At 54.6% G+C, this 18,812-nt stretch overlaps 1 protein-coding gene across 7 annotated transcripts in view; it reads right to left on the bottom strand.

Annotated features, from left to right (window-relative positions):
• Positions 1 to 1,010: 1,010 nt before the first annotated feature.
• Positions 1,011 to 18,812, bottom strand: part of PREX1 (phosphatidylinositol-3,4,5-trisphosphate dependent Rac exchange factor 1) — a 203,575-nt gene continuing 185,773 nt past the window's right edge. For 3 of the 7 annotated variants that reach the window (XM_035298856.3, XM_078371901.1, XM_078371902.1), the window contains exons 29-40: positions 18,643 to 18,733; positions 16,100 to 16,228; positions 14,167 to 14,223; positions 12,951 to 13,171; positions 11,190 to 11,289; positions 9,080 to 9,223; positions 8,865 to 8,979; positions 7,422 to 7,488; positions 6,170 to 6,342; positions 4,506 to 4,608; positions 4,207 to 4,274; positions 1,011 to 2,661 (exon numbers count right to left, since the gene is read on the bottom strand). In XM_035298856.3, coding sequence (XP_035154747.1) covers positions 2,619 to 2,661; positions 4,207 to 4,274; positions 4,506 to 4,608; positions 6,170 to 6,342; positions 7,422 to 7,488; positions 8,865 to 8,979; positions 9,080 to 9,223; positions 11,190 to 11,289; positions 12,951 to 13,171; positions 14,167 to 14,223; positions 16,100 to 16,228; positions 18,643 to 18,733 — 1,311 coding nt within the window. In that variant the 3' untranslated portion in view covers positions 1,011 to 2,618. The remainder of the gene's footprint in view (positions 2,662 to 4,206; positions 4,275 to 4,505; positions 4,609 to 6,169; positions 6,343 to 7,421; positions 7,489 to 8,864; positions 8,980 to 9,079; positions 9,224 to 11,189; positions 11,290 to 12,950; positions 13,172 to 14,166; positions 14,224 to 16,099; positions 16,229 to 18,642; positions 18,734 to 18,812) is intronic. The other 4 variants (XM_035298857.3, XM_078371903.1, XM_078371900.1 and 1 more) reach the window with 3 other exon arrangements.

The raw sequence follows: 18,812 nt of genomic DNA on the forward strand, positions 1-18,812 counted from the left end.
TGCTGAGGTGGGAGGATCAGTTGAGCCCAGGAGGTCAAAGCTGCAGTGAGTCATGGTCACACACTCTAGCCTAGGTGATAAAGACCCTGTCTCAAACAAACAAAACAGGACGACGAGGGGAAGAGGAAGGGAGGGGACACAGGGCAGGCACAGCAGAACAGGGCAGCAGCCCAGGGAATGAGATTTCTCTGGCTGGGCAAACAAACCCAGGCAGCCCCATAAGTATCGCCTGGGCCCAGACAGGTGGGGAACCTGCCGGCAGCCTGGGATGCAGCCAACAGCCCCAGGTGTGCACACAAACTCTCTGTTCTCACTGGTCCATTTCACATCTGTCCAATTGGTCTGTTCACAGCCAGCATTATGTTCTGACTGACTGGGAGCCTGGTGCGACCACGTGGGTGCTCTGAACTCCACTCCTGCCCAGATCCGACAGGCTTTGCAGGTTGGAGCGAGGAGGATTCTATGGCACCCCTTGGACCCACGCTGTCCGCTCATCACAAGCAAGCCACCTGGGGGGGTGCAGAATTCCTGGGAAAATAATCACTTTTTCCCACCTTCACTGTGAAATGGGAGCTCAGAATCCAGAAAAAAAAAAAGTTGAAATATGAGATAAAGCCTGTTATTGTCCTGGTATACCTGGGTGGCAGACAATCCGTGCAATCTTGGGTGGTCCTCACCAATCACCCCTACAAGAGAATCTGTATCGCCCCATTATCAAGGAGGAAACTGAGGCACAGAGTGGAACACATCATTGACTTAGGGGTTGCTGACTGAAGGCCCCCAATGCAGAGATCAGCACTGTCCTCTGCGCACCTTTCAAAGTGTGAGGCCATCCCCCATTGCCCAGTCACCCCACCCCATGCCACCCCCAGTGCCTGGCCACCTCCACCCCATGCCACCCCCGGTGCCTGGACACTCCATCCCATGCCACCCCACCCCATGCCACCCCTGGTACCCAGCCGCCCCACCCCATGCCACCCACACAGATGAAACAGACCACAGCCTCGTTCTTTGTATTATAAACTGACTTTTAATAATAATAAAAAAAATCTATCATGGATTTAATGAGAAGAATCTGTACGTTTTAAAGTAAACCAGTGCACAATGCGCTGGCCCTGGGCCCTCCTGGTCTCCCGCAGCAGGGTGAAAGCGCGTCCTCATACCCTCTGACACGGCCACTGCCTGCCATCGTGTGTGCCTCGGCAAGAGAAGGAAGTGGGCCCTGTAGGGCAGGGGGCTGGGGTTTAGGGAGAGCTTCAAGCTCCTGGCCTGGGGGTAGCAGGGAGCCCCCACCTGATCTCACCACCTGCCAGGGTGACAGACGTCCCCTCCTTTCCTCCCCCTCTGTGACCTATCCCTGAAGGCATACAGAAGCTGGGGGGAGAGACTGCCAAGAGGGCCCCAGGTGGGTCCCTCCTCCCAGGAGGGCAGGGTGGCTCCCTGCTTTCTGGCTGGCAGAGACATCCCAATTGCCCTGCTCTGAGAAGCTAGCATCAAGAAAATTAATTATAGAAGACACCAGCTGGTGTTTCCCAGTGGCCTTTCTACCTGTGTGACATGGGGCCTCAGGTAGGGCTCAGCCCCCTCCAGCTCCATCCCTGGCCGGCCACCTCCCAGGCCCCTGTAGCCAGTCACTCAAAGAGCGAGTTCTAACACCGAGCAACAGCTGGAGAACTGAGGGGGAGGAAGGAGTCACAGTCCACACCTAAAAACGACACCTTACACCCTAAGAGGAACACACAGGAAACGCTGACATTTTTAAATGTTTCAATAATTTAGTTTTTCCTTTTTGCTTTTTGTTTAGTAGAAGTGGGAAGGTTGTCAATACTACCTCCTGTTGGTCCTCTGTTAGACAATATACCTTTCTTTGAAATTTAAAATGTCAAATATATAATCACACAACTTTAGAAAAAAAACAAGTCTTGACAACACCAACAACAAAAAAATCCCAAAATAAATCAGAGAGTTCACGCCATATAAATAAAGTCAGAGCAAATCTCATGCCCTGGGCTGGCGGCTCCATTTCCAGGGGCGGTGATGTCCAGAGCCGCTGTGGCTCTCCAGACCCTCTGGGAACAGGCGTGATGGGGGCCCCGTCTCTCCTTTCCTGGCAGAGCCGAGTCTTTTCCAAGTCCACCAAGCAGGTTAGAACAGGGTTAGGTTGAACCTGGAAGCTAAGATGAGGAGGAGGAGACACGTGTGGTCACCTGGAATGTGGACTTTGAAGGAAACCAGTGGTTTCAAAAGTGCAGGCTGAGCCATCCCGAGGGAGCCGGGTGGCCCCATGTGGCCTCCATGACGTTCCCTTGGGTTCTGGGGACGCAGGAGCAGAAGCAGGCCAGAGCTGTTCCCATCAGCTCTGTGGGTCCCCAGCACCCCTCTGGCTTCTGGCAGGCACATGGAGAATGGGCCGGCCCAGGGCCAGCCAGCCAGCTTGTCATCACAGAGAAGGTGGCCAGGCTCGTCCTGGAAGGAGGCAGTGAAGGACGCTGGGCAGGTCTCGGAGCAGGCGGGCATGGAAGCCCTGGGCCATCTCTGGAGAAGGCCGGTGCTGCCCTACTATGTCCTCCCAAATCCCAGCTTCAGAGGCTGTGGCCCAGCATGGGGCATTTGGGCGTTCAGAGGTCCCCATCCACCGGCGGCTGGCAGAGGCGGTAGAGGCTGGGGATGGAGGCAAAGAGGATGAGGAGAGGCCGAGGTGGGCCAGGACCTATTTGTATTACTTCCATTTCTACTTGAACACGTAATTCATGCCCAGAAACCCAAACTCACAGGTATATAAAAGATGCAGAGAAAAATATCTAAGCCGCCCACGCCTTCTGCTGGCTGCCAGGCCCCTCCCCACAGGCAGTCTCTGCCCACTCACTGGCATTTACAAATGAAGACGCGTCACATGTGCACGTGTGTGTTCAACTGTATGGGGGTGGGGGCACACATTCCACACTAGCGGAGGCCGGATGGCTGCGGCACTTGCCCCTTACGCTGTTGCACTTCATCTATCCTGGGGACCTCTATATGCAGAGATGTTTTTAGAGGCAGGGGGACCAGACTCAAGGCCATGTGGTGTCCGGGGCAGGCTGACTGCAATGTAACCCATGTGGTCTGATGCTTGGGTTCAGAATCCCAGCTTTGCCATTTACTAGCTGTGTGATGCTGGACAAGATACTTAACCTCTCTGGGCCTCAGTGTCCCCACCTGCCAAGTGGTGATGGCAGCCAGACTTGGCTCATAGGACGGCTGTTTGGATGAATGAGTCCACAGGGGGAAAGCAACTGGACAGTGCCTGGCACAGGGCAAAGGCCGTGAAGGTATTGAAAGGGATCTCGTGCCACTCATAAGACACAAGGTGTGTGTAGTCCCCAGCACCACAGCAAGGGCAGCAATCGCCACCACTGGCAGTGGGTGTGGCCAGCACACTGCAGTGACCTAAGACTTGGCCCCTGGGGGAAGTTGCCTGAAGGGTCCACGGAGCTCTGGACTATTTTTACAACTTGTTTCAAAACAAGTCACATTATTTCAAACAAGAGTCACATTATTTCAAAACGAGTTACTTAAAACTTGTGGGCAGATGACGATAGCAAACTGGGGCCATGGAGAAGAGAGAGGATCAGACAGAGACAATGTCCTGATCCTAAAGGGCCTGCACGTGGCACCAAGAGGAAGCCTTAAAACCACGTGAAGAGAGGGCGGAGTGGGAGGACAGGAGGGAACAGGACCCCCGTGCTGACGGCAGGAACAGAGGGCATTCCTGGAATCAGGCATCACAGGCCTGCTGTTTAGTTTCCATTTCTGTAACTGGCTAAGCGGTTAGCTTAGGTTGAATCAGCTAAAATCATGGCATTCTTAATTCCACCCCAGGTTAAAGGGAGCCGCTCAAGAGTCAGGGACTCAGGGTGGGGGGCACGGAGCAGGGGGCACAGGGCATGGGACACAGGGTGGGGGCATGGGGCTGAGGGCACGGTGGGAGGATCACATGGAGTCATTGCCCATGGAGCACCTGGGGGCCTTACTCATCTTCCCAGTGGGCAGGAGCTTCTCTGAGAAGCGACAGAGTCGTGTCCGTTACTCCTCAAAGAGGTTCCCCATAAATGAGAAGAGAAGCCCCATCTGAGCATGGGGGTCAGGACAGGAACATGATGCCAAATGCCAGCCGGGGTCCTGGCCATCTGGGAGGGGACAGGAAGGGGTGGACGGGCAGCCACTCACCGAGGAGCACCCTGGGGCATCTGGTCCTTGACTCGAAGGTTTTTGGCCAGGATCTCTACCCTCGGGCCCTGGAAAGAAGAAATTATCAGGCCGGGCCTCCGCAGATTCAGGGCACGTCAGGAAGCACACTGGGGTGGGGCCCAGAAGCTAAAATCCTTGCTCCCCTCCACATCCAGAGGAGGCTCAGGCCTGGGGCTAGTGGCTACAGTCCCAGGATAGCTCCTTATTCCACCCTGGCTGCAAGTATGCCATGCCCTCAGCCCAGGGTGCTGGGGGACCTTGTGGTCAAGCAGCCTCACCTGCTTCCGCATGATGTCCGTGGCCTGCATGATGCACTTGGGCAGTAGCCCATGGCTCCGCGCCAGGATGGCCGCCTGCTCCAGGGACACGCTCAGGGTGCTCCTGCAGTGGTGGTGGGAGGACAGCAGGGAGGAGGGGAGAGCAGGGGAGGGAGGACAGTGGGGGAGGGAGGACAGCAGGGGAGGAGGGACAGTGGTGGAAAGAGGACAGCAGGGGAGGGGGGGAAGTGGTGAGGGGAGGACAGCAGGAGTCAGAGGACAGTGGATTAGAGCTGGGGCGACTTCCTGTCCTTCTAAGGCCTCCCAGACCTGGCCCTGACCATCACAGCTGCACCGCCTCCTGCTGTGTCTCCCTCCCATTCCCAGGCAGCTGCCACCCTCACTTGCAGGCGCTCTGGTGCTTCCCTGTCTGCGGAAGCCCCCCTGAGTTCCATGACATTCCCAGTGCCTTGCTCGGAGGACTTGTTAAGTATCTGCTGAGTGAGTGAATGGGGGACTCCCTGGAAGCCTCACGACTTGGCTCAGCAGGGTTTGAGATGAACACCATGGATTCACACCTCTCTGGGTTTCTCAACAGTGAGGTTGAGGCCTCTGGGATTCCAATCCTGCCCCTCCATGAAACGCCTCTGTGACTCTGGGCAGCTGGGTTAACCTCAGCTTCCCGACACTGTAACTATGAGAGAGGGAGACGGTGGCGCACAGTGGACACTGGCCCAGCTGGAGGGGGGCACAGTGGACCGTGGCCCAGCTGGAGGGACCATCCTGGGCACCAAAGGAATTGGAGCAGCATCCCAGCCTCTACCACTAGAGACCAGGAGCTCCTCCCTCCCCCAAGTTGTGACAACCAAAAATGTGCCCAGCCGCTGCCAAATGTTCCCTGTGGTAAAACTGCTCCTAGCTGAGATCCCCTAACATAGGCCCCGCTGTCACTGCTGCACTGGTAGCAGAGGGAAGGGAGGTCATCTGCATGGAACATCCGTGAGAAGGCCGGAGCACTGGCCCTGTGAAACATTCATTCAGCAAATGTTTCTCGAGCACCTGCCTCAGGACAGGCTCTGCTTAGGTCCCATGAATAGCATAGAACAAAAGGGGCCCTATCCTCCCAGAGCCAGCCCTGCACTGCGGGAGGCAGGGAGGAAATAAATACCCCAGCGAAGGGTGCTGTCTGTGGGGGGTGAGGGCTTCGAGGAAGAGGGTTGGGGCGCGCTGAGTGGGGAGCAGGCACAGTTTGTAATGGGAGGTCAGGAAGCACTCTGCAGAAGGTGACCTCCTGCTCCCCGGATGAGCAATGGAGACAAAGGACGAAGGTAGGAGGTAGGGGAGCCTCCAGTGAGACCAGGAAGCCCCACAAACCAGCAACTGCCACTGTGAATGCTGAAGGAGGCTTCCAGCGGAACCCCAGGGCACAGCTCCCATGCACTCTCCCCACGGTGTTAGAAAAGCAGGTAGCTCCACAGCCCTGCTGGGACCACCTGCTGTTGCCATACCATTTCACAGACAGACAAACTGAGGTGCAGACAGAGCCAAGGCCTTGTTGGGGCTCCACAGGCAATGGCAGAAACAGGATTGGAATCCAGCCTTCCTGCCTCCTTGCCACAGGCCCCCAACCTGCCCAGAAGCTGGGCCAGCCCCTCCCCGCGCCGACTCAGGGGGCGGCAGCTCACCTCTGCATGCCCGTGCCACACATGACCATCTGGCATGCCCCCAGGCGGTAGCAGAGCTCTGAGGAGATGGGGATGAGGCCGGCACCCACGCTCCCAGCGGTGCCAGGCTTGGAGTGGACAAAGGACTTCATGAGGCGGCAGAGCTCGTCCAGGGCATTGATGGGGCGGATCAGCTATGAGGGGCACCACACATGCCAGGGAGTTGGAGGGGGTCCCCCCAGCCCCCACCCGGCCCCACTCCCCCACTGTCTCCTTCTAATCTAGCTCTGTTACTGTAGCTGCCTCCCAGCTCACCCCTCTGGAGTTGATAATGCGATTCAATCTTCTGTAACCTCTGCTCAAGAACCCTCTGTGGCTCCCCACTGCCCTACAGGCTGGCAGTCAGTGTTCACCGTATATTTCAGGTATAACCTTGCAACCTAATTCTCTTCATCTGCCCAGTGTGTCCCCAGCTAAGCCTAAAGAAAGTGCCCTCTCCCAGCCTGTCAAGACAAACACAAGTGCCCCCTCTCCAGAAAAAGCCTTCTTCCCTTCTGCCCCAGTACTCCCTGACCTCCATGTGGAGGTGCAAGTGGAGGTTCACTAATGCGCTGTGCTGCGGGGACATTCTGCCAGCCAGAGGGGAAACTCCCAAAGAGCTGTACTCCCCACATCTCCCAAAGCCCCCGGCTTACAGCCCCAAGGCAGCACCCCAAAATCATCAGATTCGAGGCCTGCCTGACCCTAGAAAACCAGGAGGCCAAAAGACATGTGTCAAGAGCCAGAGGCAAGGGGGCCCCTGAGAGGGAGCTGCTCCTGGCTCGGGCCAAGGGGACAGATGGCAACATGGACCCCAACAGCCAGATCTTCCCATTCCTCCAGAAAAGCTGGAAGCCTCCACTTTTATGGGAAATCTTCCGATTTCTAAAGGTTGACAGCAAACTTGAAACACACAAATGAGAAGAACATCATACAGGTTACGTCTGTCATGAGGTCCAGGCTCCAGCCTCAGAGAAACACTGTGGTTAATAAGGGGACTGGAGTGGCACAGATGAGCAGATGCCAGCCAAAATAAATCATCCCAGGAAGTAGCAGAACGGGGAGGAAGTTATCGTGGGAGACTTCCTGGAGGAGGAGAGACTGCAGGGTCTCAAGGGCTTCTGAGTTAGCACCTGCTGGGGCACAACCCTGGGCCTGTCTGCTGAGTTCTGACCCCCAGGTACCCCCACCCTGCCCCAGCTTCCCACGGTAGAGGGACAAAAGGTGGACACACCTGGTCTATCTTCACTGCTGTGGTGCTGGCATCCGTGGGCAGGTTAGACCGCTCCAGGTAAAATGCCCTGTGAAAGAAAGATGGGGATGGCAGGGAGGGGCCGTCACACCCGCCATACTTCTGCCTCTACCCAGGGGTCCCAACCACTGCAGCCACTGAGACTCCACCACAGCCGACCCTCAGAAAGAAATCCCGGAGTGCACCTGCAGGCTGTCCTCACCCGCAGGCACCTGTTCCTACAACAGCTAGTGGGGAAAGAGGGGCCTCTCCTGGGCATCCTTCAGTGCCACCCCTCCCTGCCTGCCCATCCACAGCAGCCCCAGCCCTTTGCTCCCCAGGCCCTGGTCCTGCTTTTTCTCTCTTCTGAGCACTTCTCCCCACATGGTGCCTCACGGCTCTGGGCTTACTGGCTCATCGTTTGTCTCCCCCTCCAGAACAGGGGTCAGCGAACTTCTGTAAAGGGCCCCACGGTAATTATTTTAGGCTTTGTGAACTAGAGAGTCTCAATCACGGCCACTCAGCTCTGCCATTGCAGCACAAAAGCAACCACAGAGTGAATGCAGCTGTGTGCTAATAAAACTTTATTTACAGAACAGGGAGGCGAGGTGGGCCGAATTTGACAACCCCTGCTCCATGAAGAATAGGACTTTGTTTTGCTCACTGCAGATTCCCAAACAAGCACCCAGAACAGCGCCCAGCCCAGAGAAGGCCTCGACATGTGCTGAATGAATGAAGGGATGAATGCATGACCACACAGGCAGGACTTAGAATATTCCACGGATGGCACAGAACAGACCGATGACAGCCCTGATCAGTCCAAACAGACGCCAGTTTCAGTAACTGGGCTGGACGCTTTCTCTGAGCAAACGGATGAAGCCTCCTTCTCCCACTTCCAAATGACGAAGCCCAGACCTGCACCTGTCTCCCTGCCTGTCACAGACAGAGGTGGCGAGACAGACACAGGAAGGGTGCTGGGGGAGGGTGGTGGGAGTGGAAGCCGCAGAACTTAGAAGCACCTCCAGGAACCTGTGCCTTCCTCCTGGTGACACCCGGCCCCTGCTCTCGCCCCTACTCCCTTTCTCTTCTGAGCAGCCAAGGCCTCACTCACAGGCCCAAGAGTCCCAAGGCACCCCATCCTAGCTCCCACCATCTGTAGAATGAACCCAGCTCCTCTCAGTACAAAGGATCCACCTTGAAACCAAACAGCCTTGGGCAAGTGTGTATGCTTCCTGGGCCTCAGTGGCCTCATCGGTAAAGTGGGATCCATGGCCCACTACCATGAGAATCTCATGCTAGCCAGAGTCCCGTCAAACAGTAGGCACTCCAGAAAAGGTTTGTGGCCCACTGCCCAAGCTGGTGGTCCGTCTGGCACCTTTCATGCTAATGCCCACTCCACATGGAGGTTTCCTGACTCCTGCCCCCAACAGGGACCCGGGCAGATACCTGACTTTTCGGTAATACTGCTGGACCTTCTCCAGGGACTGCACGTTGATCTCCTGCTGCAGATCGTCTGCGGCCTGGCTGCCTGGAGAAGGCAGCCCCTCCACGTTCTCCAGTGCTGGGAGGGGAGATGCCAGAGGGCAGGCGGTTGGGAGCTGGTGTGCTTGGTGGCCTTGGCCCATCCCCTGTGAACCCCCCTCCCCAGGCCTGAAGCTCACCTTTTGTGAACAGCACGGTGTGCAGCCTCAGGCTGCCCCCACCCTCCAGGCGGGAGGGCAGCTTGGAGAAGTGGTAGCTGTCAAGGTAGAAGACGACCCTCAGCACCTGCCGGCTGCCCTCAATGTGGTAGAAGACGTTTGTGTCTGTGGAAGGTCACAGGGCAGGGTGGCTCACTGCTGAGGCTGAGGTCAGGAGAAGCCCTGGGACACCTCTCCAGAACAGCTGGCAGCTCCCTGCCCCCAAGTCCAGAGGGGCACCCTGGGACTTCCCTGTTCTCCCTATTCTAGAGGGATGGCCTCAGACCTCCCTGCCCTCCTGCCTTCTAGGGATAGCCTCCCACAGCCCTTCCCTCTCACTCTCTGAAGAACAGTGACTCCCCTTCGTCTGCTTCATCAGCTCCTAGTTACGCTGCTTGATTCTGGAACCTAATGCCAACTCTGCCTCGCTGGGGGGTCCACAGCATTTGGGGTCAGAGCTTCCCCAGTGCTCTTTTCACCCTCACCCAGTAGCCCAGGGCCCCTGCCTGGGAAAAGCTGCCCTCAAACAGGGCAAGAATCTGATTCATAGCCAGAAAGAAGGGAGGGCAGGGAGGGCAAAATATGGCACCCAGACCCCACCTGCACCCATGGCAGGCATCACTCATCTGTCAAAGCTCTGTCCGAGCCAATCACAGCCTGGAGACAGCTGCTGCCAATCAATTCCAATTGCTACTCATAGAGAACCTGCCCTCCATCTGGACTCTAGTCCATGCATTTTCAGCAGGAAAGACACCGCCCCCAAGGAGATGAAACCTGGTGCATGGGAGGGAGGACGAAAAACCTTTCCTCTTTTAACTGGATAAGCACAGACACCCAGATAAACAGACACAGGATGTGACCAGAGTATTAAAATTTCACCGGGCGCAGCAATTAGGAAAAATTAACTAAAAGGGCTTTTTATGAAATGAAGTTTAATGAAATTAAAAAAAACTGAGAAACATGAATCCAGGGCATGGTTCCTAATTAAACCCATGCGCTTCAGCACCCCTGGAGGGCTTTCAGCACACAGGCCTCTGGGCTCCACCTCCAGAGTTTCTGAGGCTGTAGTCCTGGCCGGGCCAGAGAATCTGCCTTTCTATCAAGCCCCCAAGTACTGCTGGTCCAGGGGTCACGCTCGGAGAACCCCTGCTCTCAGAAGCAAGCCCAGCAGTTCCCAGCCCTGGTTGCAGATCCAGGCTGCCTAGAACTGTCCTAGGACCCCAGAGCCCAGACCCTTCCCCACAAACTAATCAGAATCGCTAAGGCCTGGGGCACGGGGATGGTTGCAAAGCTCCCCAGATGACTCCAGAGTGCAAGGAGGGCTGAGACACACTGGACTAGACTGTGAGCTCCAGAAGGACAGAACAAGGACCGTGTTACATGGCCCACAACACAGCCTGACACATATTATGTGCTCATAATTATGAACATGTGAATGGATGGATAGATGGATGAATGATGGTTGCATGGATGGATGGATGGATACGTGGAAGGATGGATGGATGGATGGATACATGGAAGGATGGATGGACATATGGATGGATGGATGGATGCATGGATGGATGGATGGATGAATGGATACATGGATGGATGGATGGATGGATAAATGAATGGGTGGGTAGAAAGATGGGTAAAGAACAGAAACAGAGAAGCAGAGAAAAAGAGAGAAAGAAAAAGAGAGAAAGAGGAGAAAGGGTGAAGGAAGGAGAGGGGAGGACAACAGCAAAGGAGGAAGGGAGGATGGACTTAATTACGGTACTTATTTAAGCCCTTCAAGTCTTAACAAGTCTTCCCTCCAAAGAAGAACATCTCTAGGGGAGAATTTTATTAAAAAGTGGGTACTAGGATCATTCTCTTTTAAGAGCTGTTGAAGACAGCTGAGTTTATACAGAAACAAACCCCTCTTTCCATGTGTGCCCCAAAGTTCAGCTCTCACACTGAAATTATGGGCATGAGGCTTGACAGCACTGAGTACTGAGCCCACCTTGGGCAGCTGGCCTAGAGGCAGGAGAGGGACAGGGTGACTCCAGAGAGCCATCCCTTCCACCCCAGAACCCCAACTCTCACAGTGGGGGTGGGAGAAATCACTCACTGGCCACATAGTTCTCGTCCAGTTGCTTAAAGGAGAAGGTGACATTGTCGAGCTCTGACAGGGTCACCCAGATGTCCTCCAGCATGGTCCGTTCCTCCTTCTGCAGGAAGAAGACAGTGCGGAGGAGTCTCAGATGCCAACCCTGCCCCAGGGTTCCGTATCAGCATGCTGAATTCAAGTCTAGTCGGCACTCCAGACTGCAGGCCCACTGGGCACCAGGTCCTGAGCGTGACTCTCCAGAGTGGATGTGAAATCATGGTGTGCTCTGTGGCTTGTACTGCACTTTCAAGGGTCATAGAGCCCATCTCTGCCTTAATTCACTGACTGGTCCTAGTAAAGTCACTGCTTCTCTTGCCTAGACCACCAAACCAGGCTTCTAACTTAACCATTTCAAATCTAACACACTCAAATAAAATCCCCAGTTCCTTCCACAACCTCCCTCAGTCAGTCCCATCTCAACAAACGGCACCAGCATTCACTCGTCATCCAAGATCCAAACCTCTGACCTCTCAGTTTCTCTCCCGCTCACCCTGGTCATATCCATCACCAAGTCTGATGGGTCGACACCAAAATAACCTCCAGACCCACCCACCTCCCCTTCAGCTTCCCAGCCACCACCTGGGTTCAAGGGACCACCGTCTCTCGGCATGATGACACCAAGTTTCCCTTCTGCAACTCTCTGCCACAAAATAATACACCCTCTCCTACAAATCATGTTTGGAAAACCTAATCCAAATTATATCACTTTATATCAAAATTCTGACCCCTCCTCTGCTTCCGGAATAAAGTCTCAGGCCTTACAGATCAGGGCCTGGCATCTCCCCAGCCCCCTGCCGCTCCCCTCTGGCCACACCGGCCCCTCTTCGGAGCCTTTGCGTATGCTGGTCCCTCTGCCCCACACACTCTTCCTCACACTGTCTGCCTGGCTGGCTGAGGTCTCAGCTCAAGCGTCACCACCTCACACAGCCTGTCTCTGACCACCTAATCCAGAAAAGCTGCCTCACCTGCTGAGCTTCCTGCAGTGTCCCATCTCTCCACCTCCCTTCCCTCCTTCGTCCTTTCTTCTTCTCAAGCTGCTTCCCCCAACTAGGAAGTCAGCTTCAGGCTCTCAGCACCCAGCTCAAGGCCTGGCACATAGTGGTATTCAGGGAATGAAGGAACTGGGCCCAGACTCCCCAGTGAGAAGAGGAAGGTGAGGACTGAGTGTTCCCTGCTTCCTCCCTGGGCCCCAGGTTGTGCATTCTGGGAATCAAGTGACAGCCAACCTCCCGCCAGGCAGATGCCTTGTACAGCAGTGGCCGGCAGAGGTCACTCCAGGGCCAGGCTGCCCCACCAGCCAGCTCCAGGAGTCGACCTCAGAGGCACTGGTGACTCTTGGCGCTCTGGCTGTCCAGCAGCATCCCTGGCTTCCTCCACCCGACTCCCACCTCAGTCCCCCAGCTGTCACAACCAAAACCGTCTCCAGACATTGCCATATTTCCCCTAGGGAGGACACTGCCCTGGGCTGCGAGCTGCTGCTCTGTGGCATGGATTCTGTTACCTCTGTGTGCTGGGACTGAAGAGCCCTGGATACAGGGACTCTGTTTGTTCACTGCTGGACCCCAGTGCCCAAAAAACAGCTCACAGGTGCCCAACAAATCACTGCTGTGGGAATGAGGAGGTCTGGGGGAGCCTGAGCGAGTGGGCAGGGGCTCCCTCGCCCTGGCCTGGGCGGGCACCAGCAGGTGGGCCAGCGGGGACGCCCTCCCACCACTCACTCACCACTGCGGTCGGCGAGAGCAGGGACTGGCAGTGCAGCAGCACGCCCGTGGCTGCCACCTGCTCCAGCCACTTGCGGCTGGCGTCGCGGCTGCTCTCCTCGTACTCGCCGTTGTTGTTGTAGCGGTAGCCCAGGGCTGCCAACAGCTGCTCAGAGAAGGTGCACACCGCAGCCACCAGGGCCTGGCAGAAGATCGCGTCTCTGCGCAGCTGCAGCTCGGTGTCTGGGGGCAGAGGGCAGGGGGCTCGCTGGAGGGGTGCTCCCATGCCGCTAGGAGGCCCACACCCCGAAGCCCTCATGGAACCCCCTAAGAAGGGCTCACATTAGGCCAGAAATTACTTTTTGGTGGACATCCCAGCCACCCACCAAAAGCCAATTCCACAAACATCAATTCTCCAAACAGCAAGCCCACATGCCAAAACTCTATTCTCTCAGTGATTCATCTGCCTGCTTCAAAAATCAAACAAACGAACACCTTGTGATTTTCCTAAGGGCTGCCCAAGACCCTCACCCTCAGCCACTTCTCCTCTCGTTACGAGATTCCTTGGCCTTGGCCAGTAGAATGCCAATCGTGCCAAGCTCTTCTGCCAAACCACGTTTCAGAAATGCAGTTGCCATTTCCTCTGCTTAGGAGAACTGTGCTTTCTTCCTTCCCCCACCTCTTCCCTGGCCCCTGTCCTTGACCCTGGCATGGTTTGAAGAACTGGCCAATTTCAAGCAATTGGTCTTTCAGGGTCTGAATCTTCTGGAAGGAATTATTTCCAATGGCTGGCTTCTGGCCAATGAGTTTTTACTGACCAAATTTGACCCAGATCCTGCTGTAGCTCCCCCTTGGCTGAGAATTTCTGGAGAGAAGGGAGGGATAGTGAAGGTCTCCAAGATTCTCCTGCTACCTCCTCCCTCTTCTCTTCCACACTCTCTGCTGGGTGGAAGCCCCCAGGCTGAGGCTGAAGGCTCTCCCAATATATGGCCTCCCTCACATCATCCTCTATCCTGGGGCCCTGTCCACATCCACCCAGGCCTGGTCAGAGGCACAGGACAGGGCTCCTGGCTCCAGCACCCTGAGACTTGTCCTGTGGACACACAAGGAAGAAGCAAGGTTCAAGTAGCTCTTGGAGGGGCTCCAGGCCAAAGTGTTGCCTCTGAGGTCCAGGCCCTGAGGGCATGGATGGTTGGCTCTGAGTGGCAGAAGAGGTGGGGTATGTGCACCCCACATACCTTCAAAGCCCTCACCTGTGCACTTCAGCAAGGCCAGGAGCAGCTGGTTCTTCCCATCTGGAAGGAGAAGGGAGAGAGAAAGAGGGACGGGCTGGGGGGAGGCAGGAAGGGGTGAGGGCAGAACCAGGCCCCTCCCAGTGGAACCTTCCAAGGTGCTCTGACCCTTCACAGCGGAGCCCTGGGTACCTAAGGCTGTGCTCAAGAAGCTACTATTGATTGTTGGGTGAACTCCAGGAACCTCCGACCTCAGGCAGTAGAACCCCAACTGTGAGCCCCAACTGCATGTGCAAGCCTCGGACACAGAACCAGGCCCCTTAACACCTGGGCCACAGCCCCAGACCCACCCCTTGTTCACGTAAGTATGGGTACACACTCACACACATATGTATACACACACATACACACTCATGCATTAACAGACACCCAAGTGCATGCCACACAGACACACACAAAGTCACATGCAGACTCACATATATATGTACACACACAGGTACACAGGTGCCCGCACACACAGCAGACACCCATGTGCACACCACACACATGCATTCATATGCAGACTCATACATATGTACACACACAGGCACACATGCGCCCACATAAACAACAAACACACAAGTATATGCAGACACACACACTCCTCACAGCCTCACATATATATTCTCATCCTACATGGGCACGGCCCTACACACGTCCTGTCCTGCAAAAAAAAACTCATTTCTTTCTAGCTGAATATCCTGGTCTCCCAGAAAGGGCTTAGAAAGATGTGGAAGGGCTTAGGATTTGGCCTCTTGGGGTGCTTTCTTCCCCAGGGAAGACTGCAGAATTCAAGGCTAGGCAGGGTAAGAACTAGAGCAGCAGCAGCAATGGTGCACACCTGCCAGGACTCACCACCCCAGGCACCAGGCACTGAGCGCATGACCTATGCTGACTCATTTAATCTTCCCGACCACATGGGAGGGAGGCGGCACTGTGAGCCCATTTGACACAGGAAGAAGCTAAGGCCAGAGGCATCAAGGAACTCCCCATGATCACACAGCCAGTAAGCGGGTGAGCTGGGATTCAAGCCCTGGTGGTCTGGACCCAGAGTCAAGGCTCTTCACCAGTTACACTTTCAGAGACCGGGACAGATCAGGGCAGCAGAGACTGCAACTCAGAAGCAGCTGCCATTCCCCAGGGGAAGAGCCCAGAGTCCTTGGGCCTCCCACTGTCCTGGTCAAACATCTCCCTGGTCCAGATCCTTCTAACCCGGGAGTCTCAGACACAAATGCTGGCAGGAGCCAGGCAGGTACCGTAAGATGCGTGGAACAGACGCCAGGCCACAGGGAGCAGTGGAGACTGGGGTGAACTGGAAAGCACCTTGGCCCCATGTACAGAGAGCAGCCACCACTCCCCTCCAGCAAGGTGGGATGGGAGACTGTGGGCCTGGAGTCACCAGATCTTCTGGTTGATCAGGAGCAGCGAGAAATCCAAGTTTTTATGTGGGAACCTCTGTCGGGCTGGCAGAAGAGTCAGTTTTCGCTGCTACAGCATCAAAACCTATCTGTGGGCCCAAATCTGGTCGGTGGTCTGACAGCTGGTGTCCCTCATACCCTGATAATAACAGGAACCCATATATCCACTGTTTGGGAAGCTGAGAAAGAACAAATTCAGCCTTTTCAGCCTCCAAAATCAGGGCTTTGTTTTGTTTCTAGTTTTTGTTTTGGTAGAGACAGCGTCTCACTATGTTGCCCAGGCTGGTCTCAAATTCCTGGGCTCAAGCCATATCCTGTTTAGGACAGGACACTCAGCTGAAAGAAGGCATCACTTCCCTTGTCCTCTTCCTGGGCATGGAGAAACCGAGTTCACAGAGCTGGATCCATCCCTGACTCTCTCATGTTCCACACCAAAGGCCACAGCCCCTCCCCACCACGATGCATCCTCCCTGCCCACCCACCTTCCACGTATCTCTGAATGTTGTCCACCAGGGTCTTGATGGAGTTGGGGAGGTTCCAGGGGTCTTCCTGGATGCTGATCTGGATCAGGCTCCGGCCACGGATTGTACACTCTTCTTTCTGTTTAAACTCTGGGGCAGGAAAGTGGCATGAGGGCCAGGGAAGGGTCAGAGGCAGCTTTGGAGAACAGTGGCACAAAGGCCTATATCCCATCACAGATCCCAGAGCTCATAATCCTAGATCAAGGGAGCTGCCAGGACTCCTGGGCATTATCTGGTCCATGGAGGGTAACTGTGCTACTATTTCATGGTACCACACCATGGCAGACATCACTTATCAATCTCAGCACTCCTTCCAGCTGCTCTGAGACCAGGACTCCCCACAGCTACAGCCAATCCAGTGCAGACCTCACAAATCAATCACAGCTTTCCTTTTGTCAAAGCCCGGATGTTGCAGCCACAGATGGATTCTCAGGAACTAGCCACAACCAATTGAGCTGGCACATGAATTCTAACTCTTTCCCTACACAGAGGAGGAAGCCCACACAGAGTGGGAAAGTGACATGTCTTACGTCATACAACTGGGCAGTGACAGTGCTGAGACTAGCATCTGGTCCCACCATTCAGAGGCCAGGAAGACAAAGGCCTCTGTTCCTTTGGCCTCTCTCCTCCTGCAAGGTCCCAGTTTCTGATAGATTTGTGGGTTTGCTGCTTCTGCTTTCTGAGGTCCATCCCTGATGTACAGCTGAGCTGGGGAGCCCCAAGTCCTCACCACTTCCCACCCTCTCTTGGCGGCAATCTCACTGGGAGCTCCTTGAGGTCAGGGCAGTATCCAATTCATCTCAGGGTCTCCAGTGCCCAGTACAAGGCCTGGCACAGGTTGGTTCTGGGAAATTATTTACTGGATGTACAGAAGCATGAATGGATAAGCGGATGGATTAATGGATGAGTAGAGGGATGAAAGAGTCGGCACATGGATGGAAGGAAGATAGGATGGATGGACAGACAAGTGATGGATGGATGGATGGGTGGATAGATGGATGATAAATAGATGAGTGGATGGATGGATGGATGGGTGGATGGATGGGTGGGTGGGTGGATGGATGGATGGGTGGTGGGTGGATGGATGGTTGGGTGGATGGATATGTGGATAGATGGGTGGATAGATGGTGAGTGGTGGGTAGTTGGGTGGATGGATGGATGGATGGATGATAAATTGATGAGTGGATGGATGGATGGATGGATGGGTATGTGGATGGATGGGTGGACAGATGGTGAGTGGTGGGTAGTTAGGTGGATGGGTGGATAGATGGATGGGTGAGTGGATGGATGGGTGGCTGGATGACAAACGGATGAGTGGATGGATTGGTGGATAGAGGGTGAATGGATGAGTGGGTGGATGGAGAGATGGATAGGTATGTGAATAGATAGGTGGGTAGATGGTGAGTGGTGGGTAGTTGGGTGGATGAGTGGCTGGACTGATGGCTCCAATGATGAGTGGATGGATGGATGGATGGATGGATGGATGGATGGATGGATGGATGAGTAGATGGATGAATGGATGAATGGATAGATTGTGGGAGGGTAGATGGGTGGATTGATGGATAGTAGGCTGGGTAGATGAGTAGGGTAGGAAGGTGGGAAAAGGGGGGAAAGGTAGGTGGGAGAAGATAAGAAATTTCAATTCCTTTTCCCTCAATCATTTTGAGAAGAAAGCCTCAATTGGGTGCTGGTAAGCCCTTAACACTTCTTTAATTCACAAATCCCTCTCTTAAATGAAGAACAAGGAGCCCTTGGCAGGCAACAGTGCCTAACCGCAGTGTGACGATACTTTGTGGTTGTTGTTTGAATTTGATTTATCATCATAGCTCATCATACATTTTTGCCATGTTATATTGGTTTTTCATATATAAGGAATTTAATAAGGTCCTTTCAAAATGAAATTTTTTAAGAATTATACTTTTTAAAAAGTGTTATCATTAATAAGCAAAAAATGAGTATGGTTTAAAAACCATGAAGGAAGGCCGGGCACAGTGGCTCATGCCTAGAATCCCAGCACTTCAGGAGGCCAAGGCAGGAAGATCCCTTGAGCCCAGGAGTTCAAAACTGGCCTTGGCTACATGGCAAAACCATGTCTCTCCAAAAAAACAAATCAAAAATTAGCCAGGCAAAGTGGCACACACCTGTAGTCCCAGCTTCTTGTAGGAGGCTGGGTTGTGAGGATAACTTCAGCCTGGGAGGTCAGGACCACAGTGAGCGGTGATCACACCACTGCACTCTAGCCTGAGTGACAGAGTGAGACATTTTTTCCAAAAAACAAAAAGAAAGAAAGCAAGAAAACAAAAAAAAAGAACTATTCTTGGCTCAGAATCTATACAAACCGGCCATGGGCTGGGTGTGGCCTGGGGCTAAAATTGCTGTCCCTGGATGAGCCCACAGCCGTTCAGCAGTAGAGGGGCAGAGCTGAGCAGGAGCCCAAGTATCCCGCCCTGTCTAGCACCCTTCCCCATCAAAGGCTGTCTCTGTGGGTGCTGGCTGCCCCTCACCTTGTAAGCTGTGGTTCATGGGGAAATGTTTGGTCTCTTCAAAAGCCCGGCTCATGACTGGCCCCTTGAGGAGAGCATTGATGGAGTCCACCTGAGGGGCAAGAAGCCTGGCATTGGTTTGGGCCCTGTGGCCCTACACATTGCAGTAGACACCGAGGACCCACAGCCCC

Source organism: Callithrix jacchus, chromosome 5, assembly GCF_049354715.1.
Source record: "Callithrix jacchus isolate 240 chromosome 5, calJac240_pri, whole genome shotgun sequence".
Classification (NCBI taxonomy): domain Eukaryota; kingdom Metazoa; phylum Chordata; class Mammalia; order Primates; family Cebidae; genus Callithrix; species Callithrix jacchus.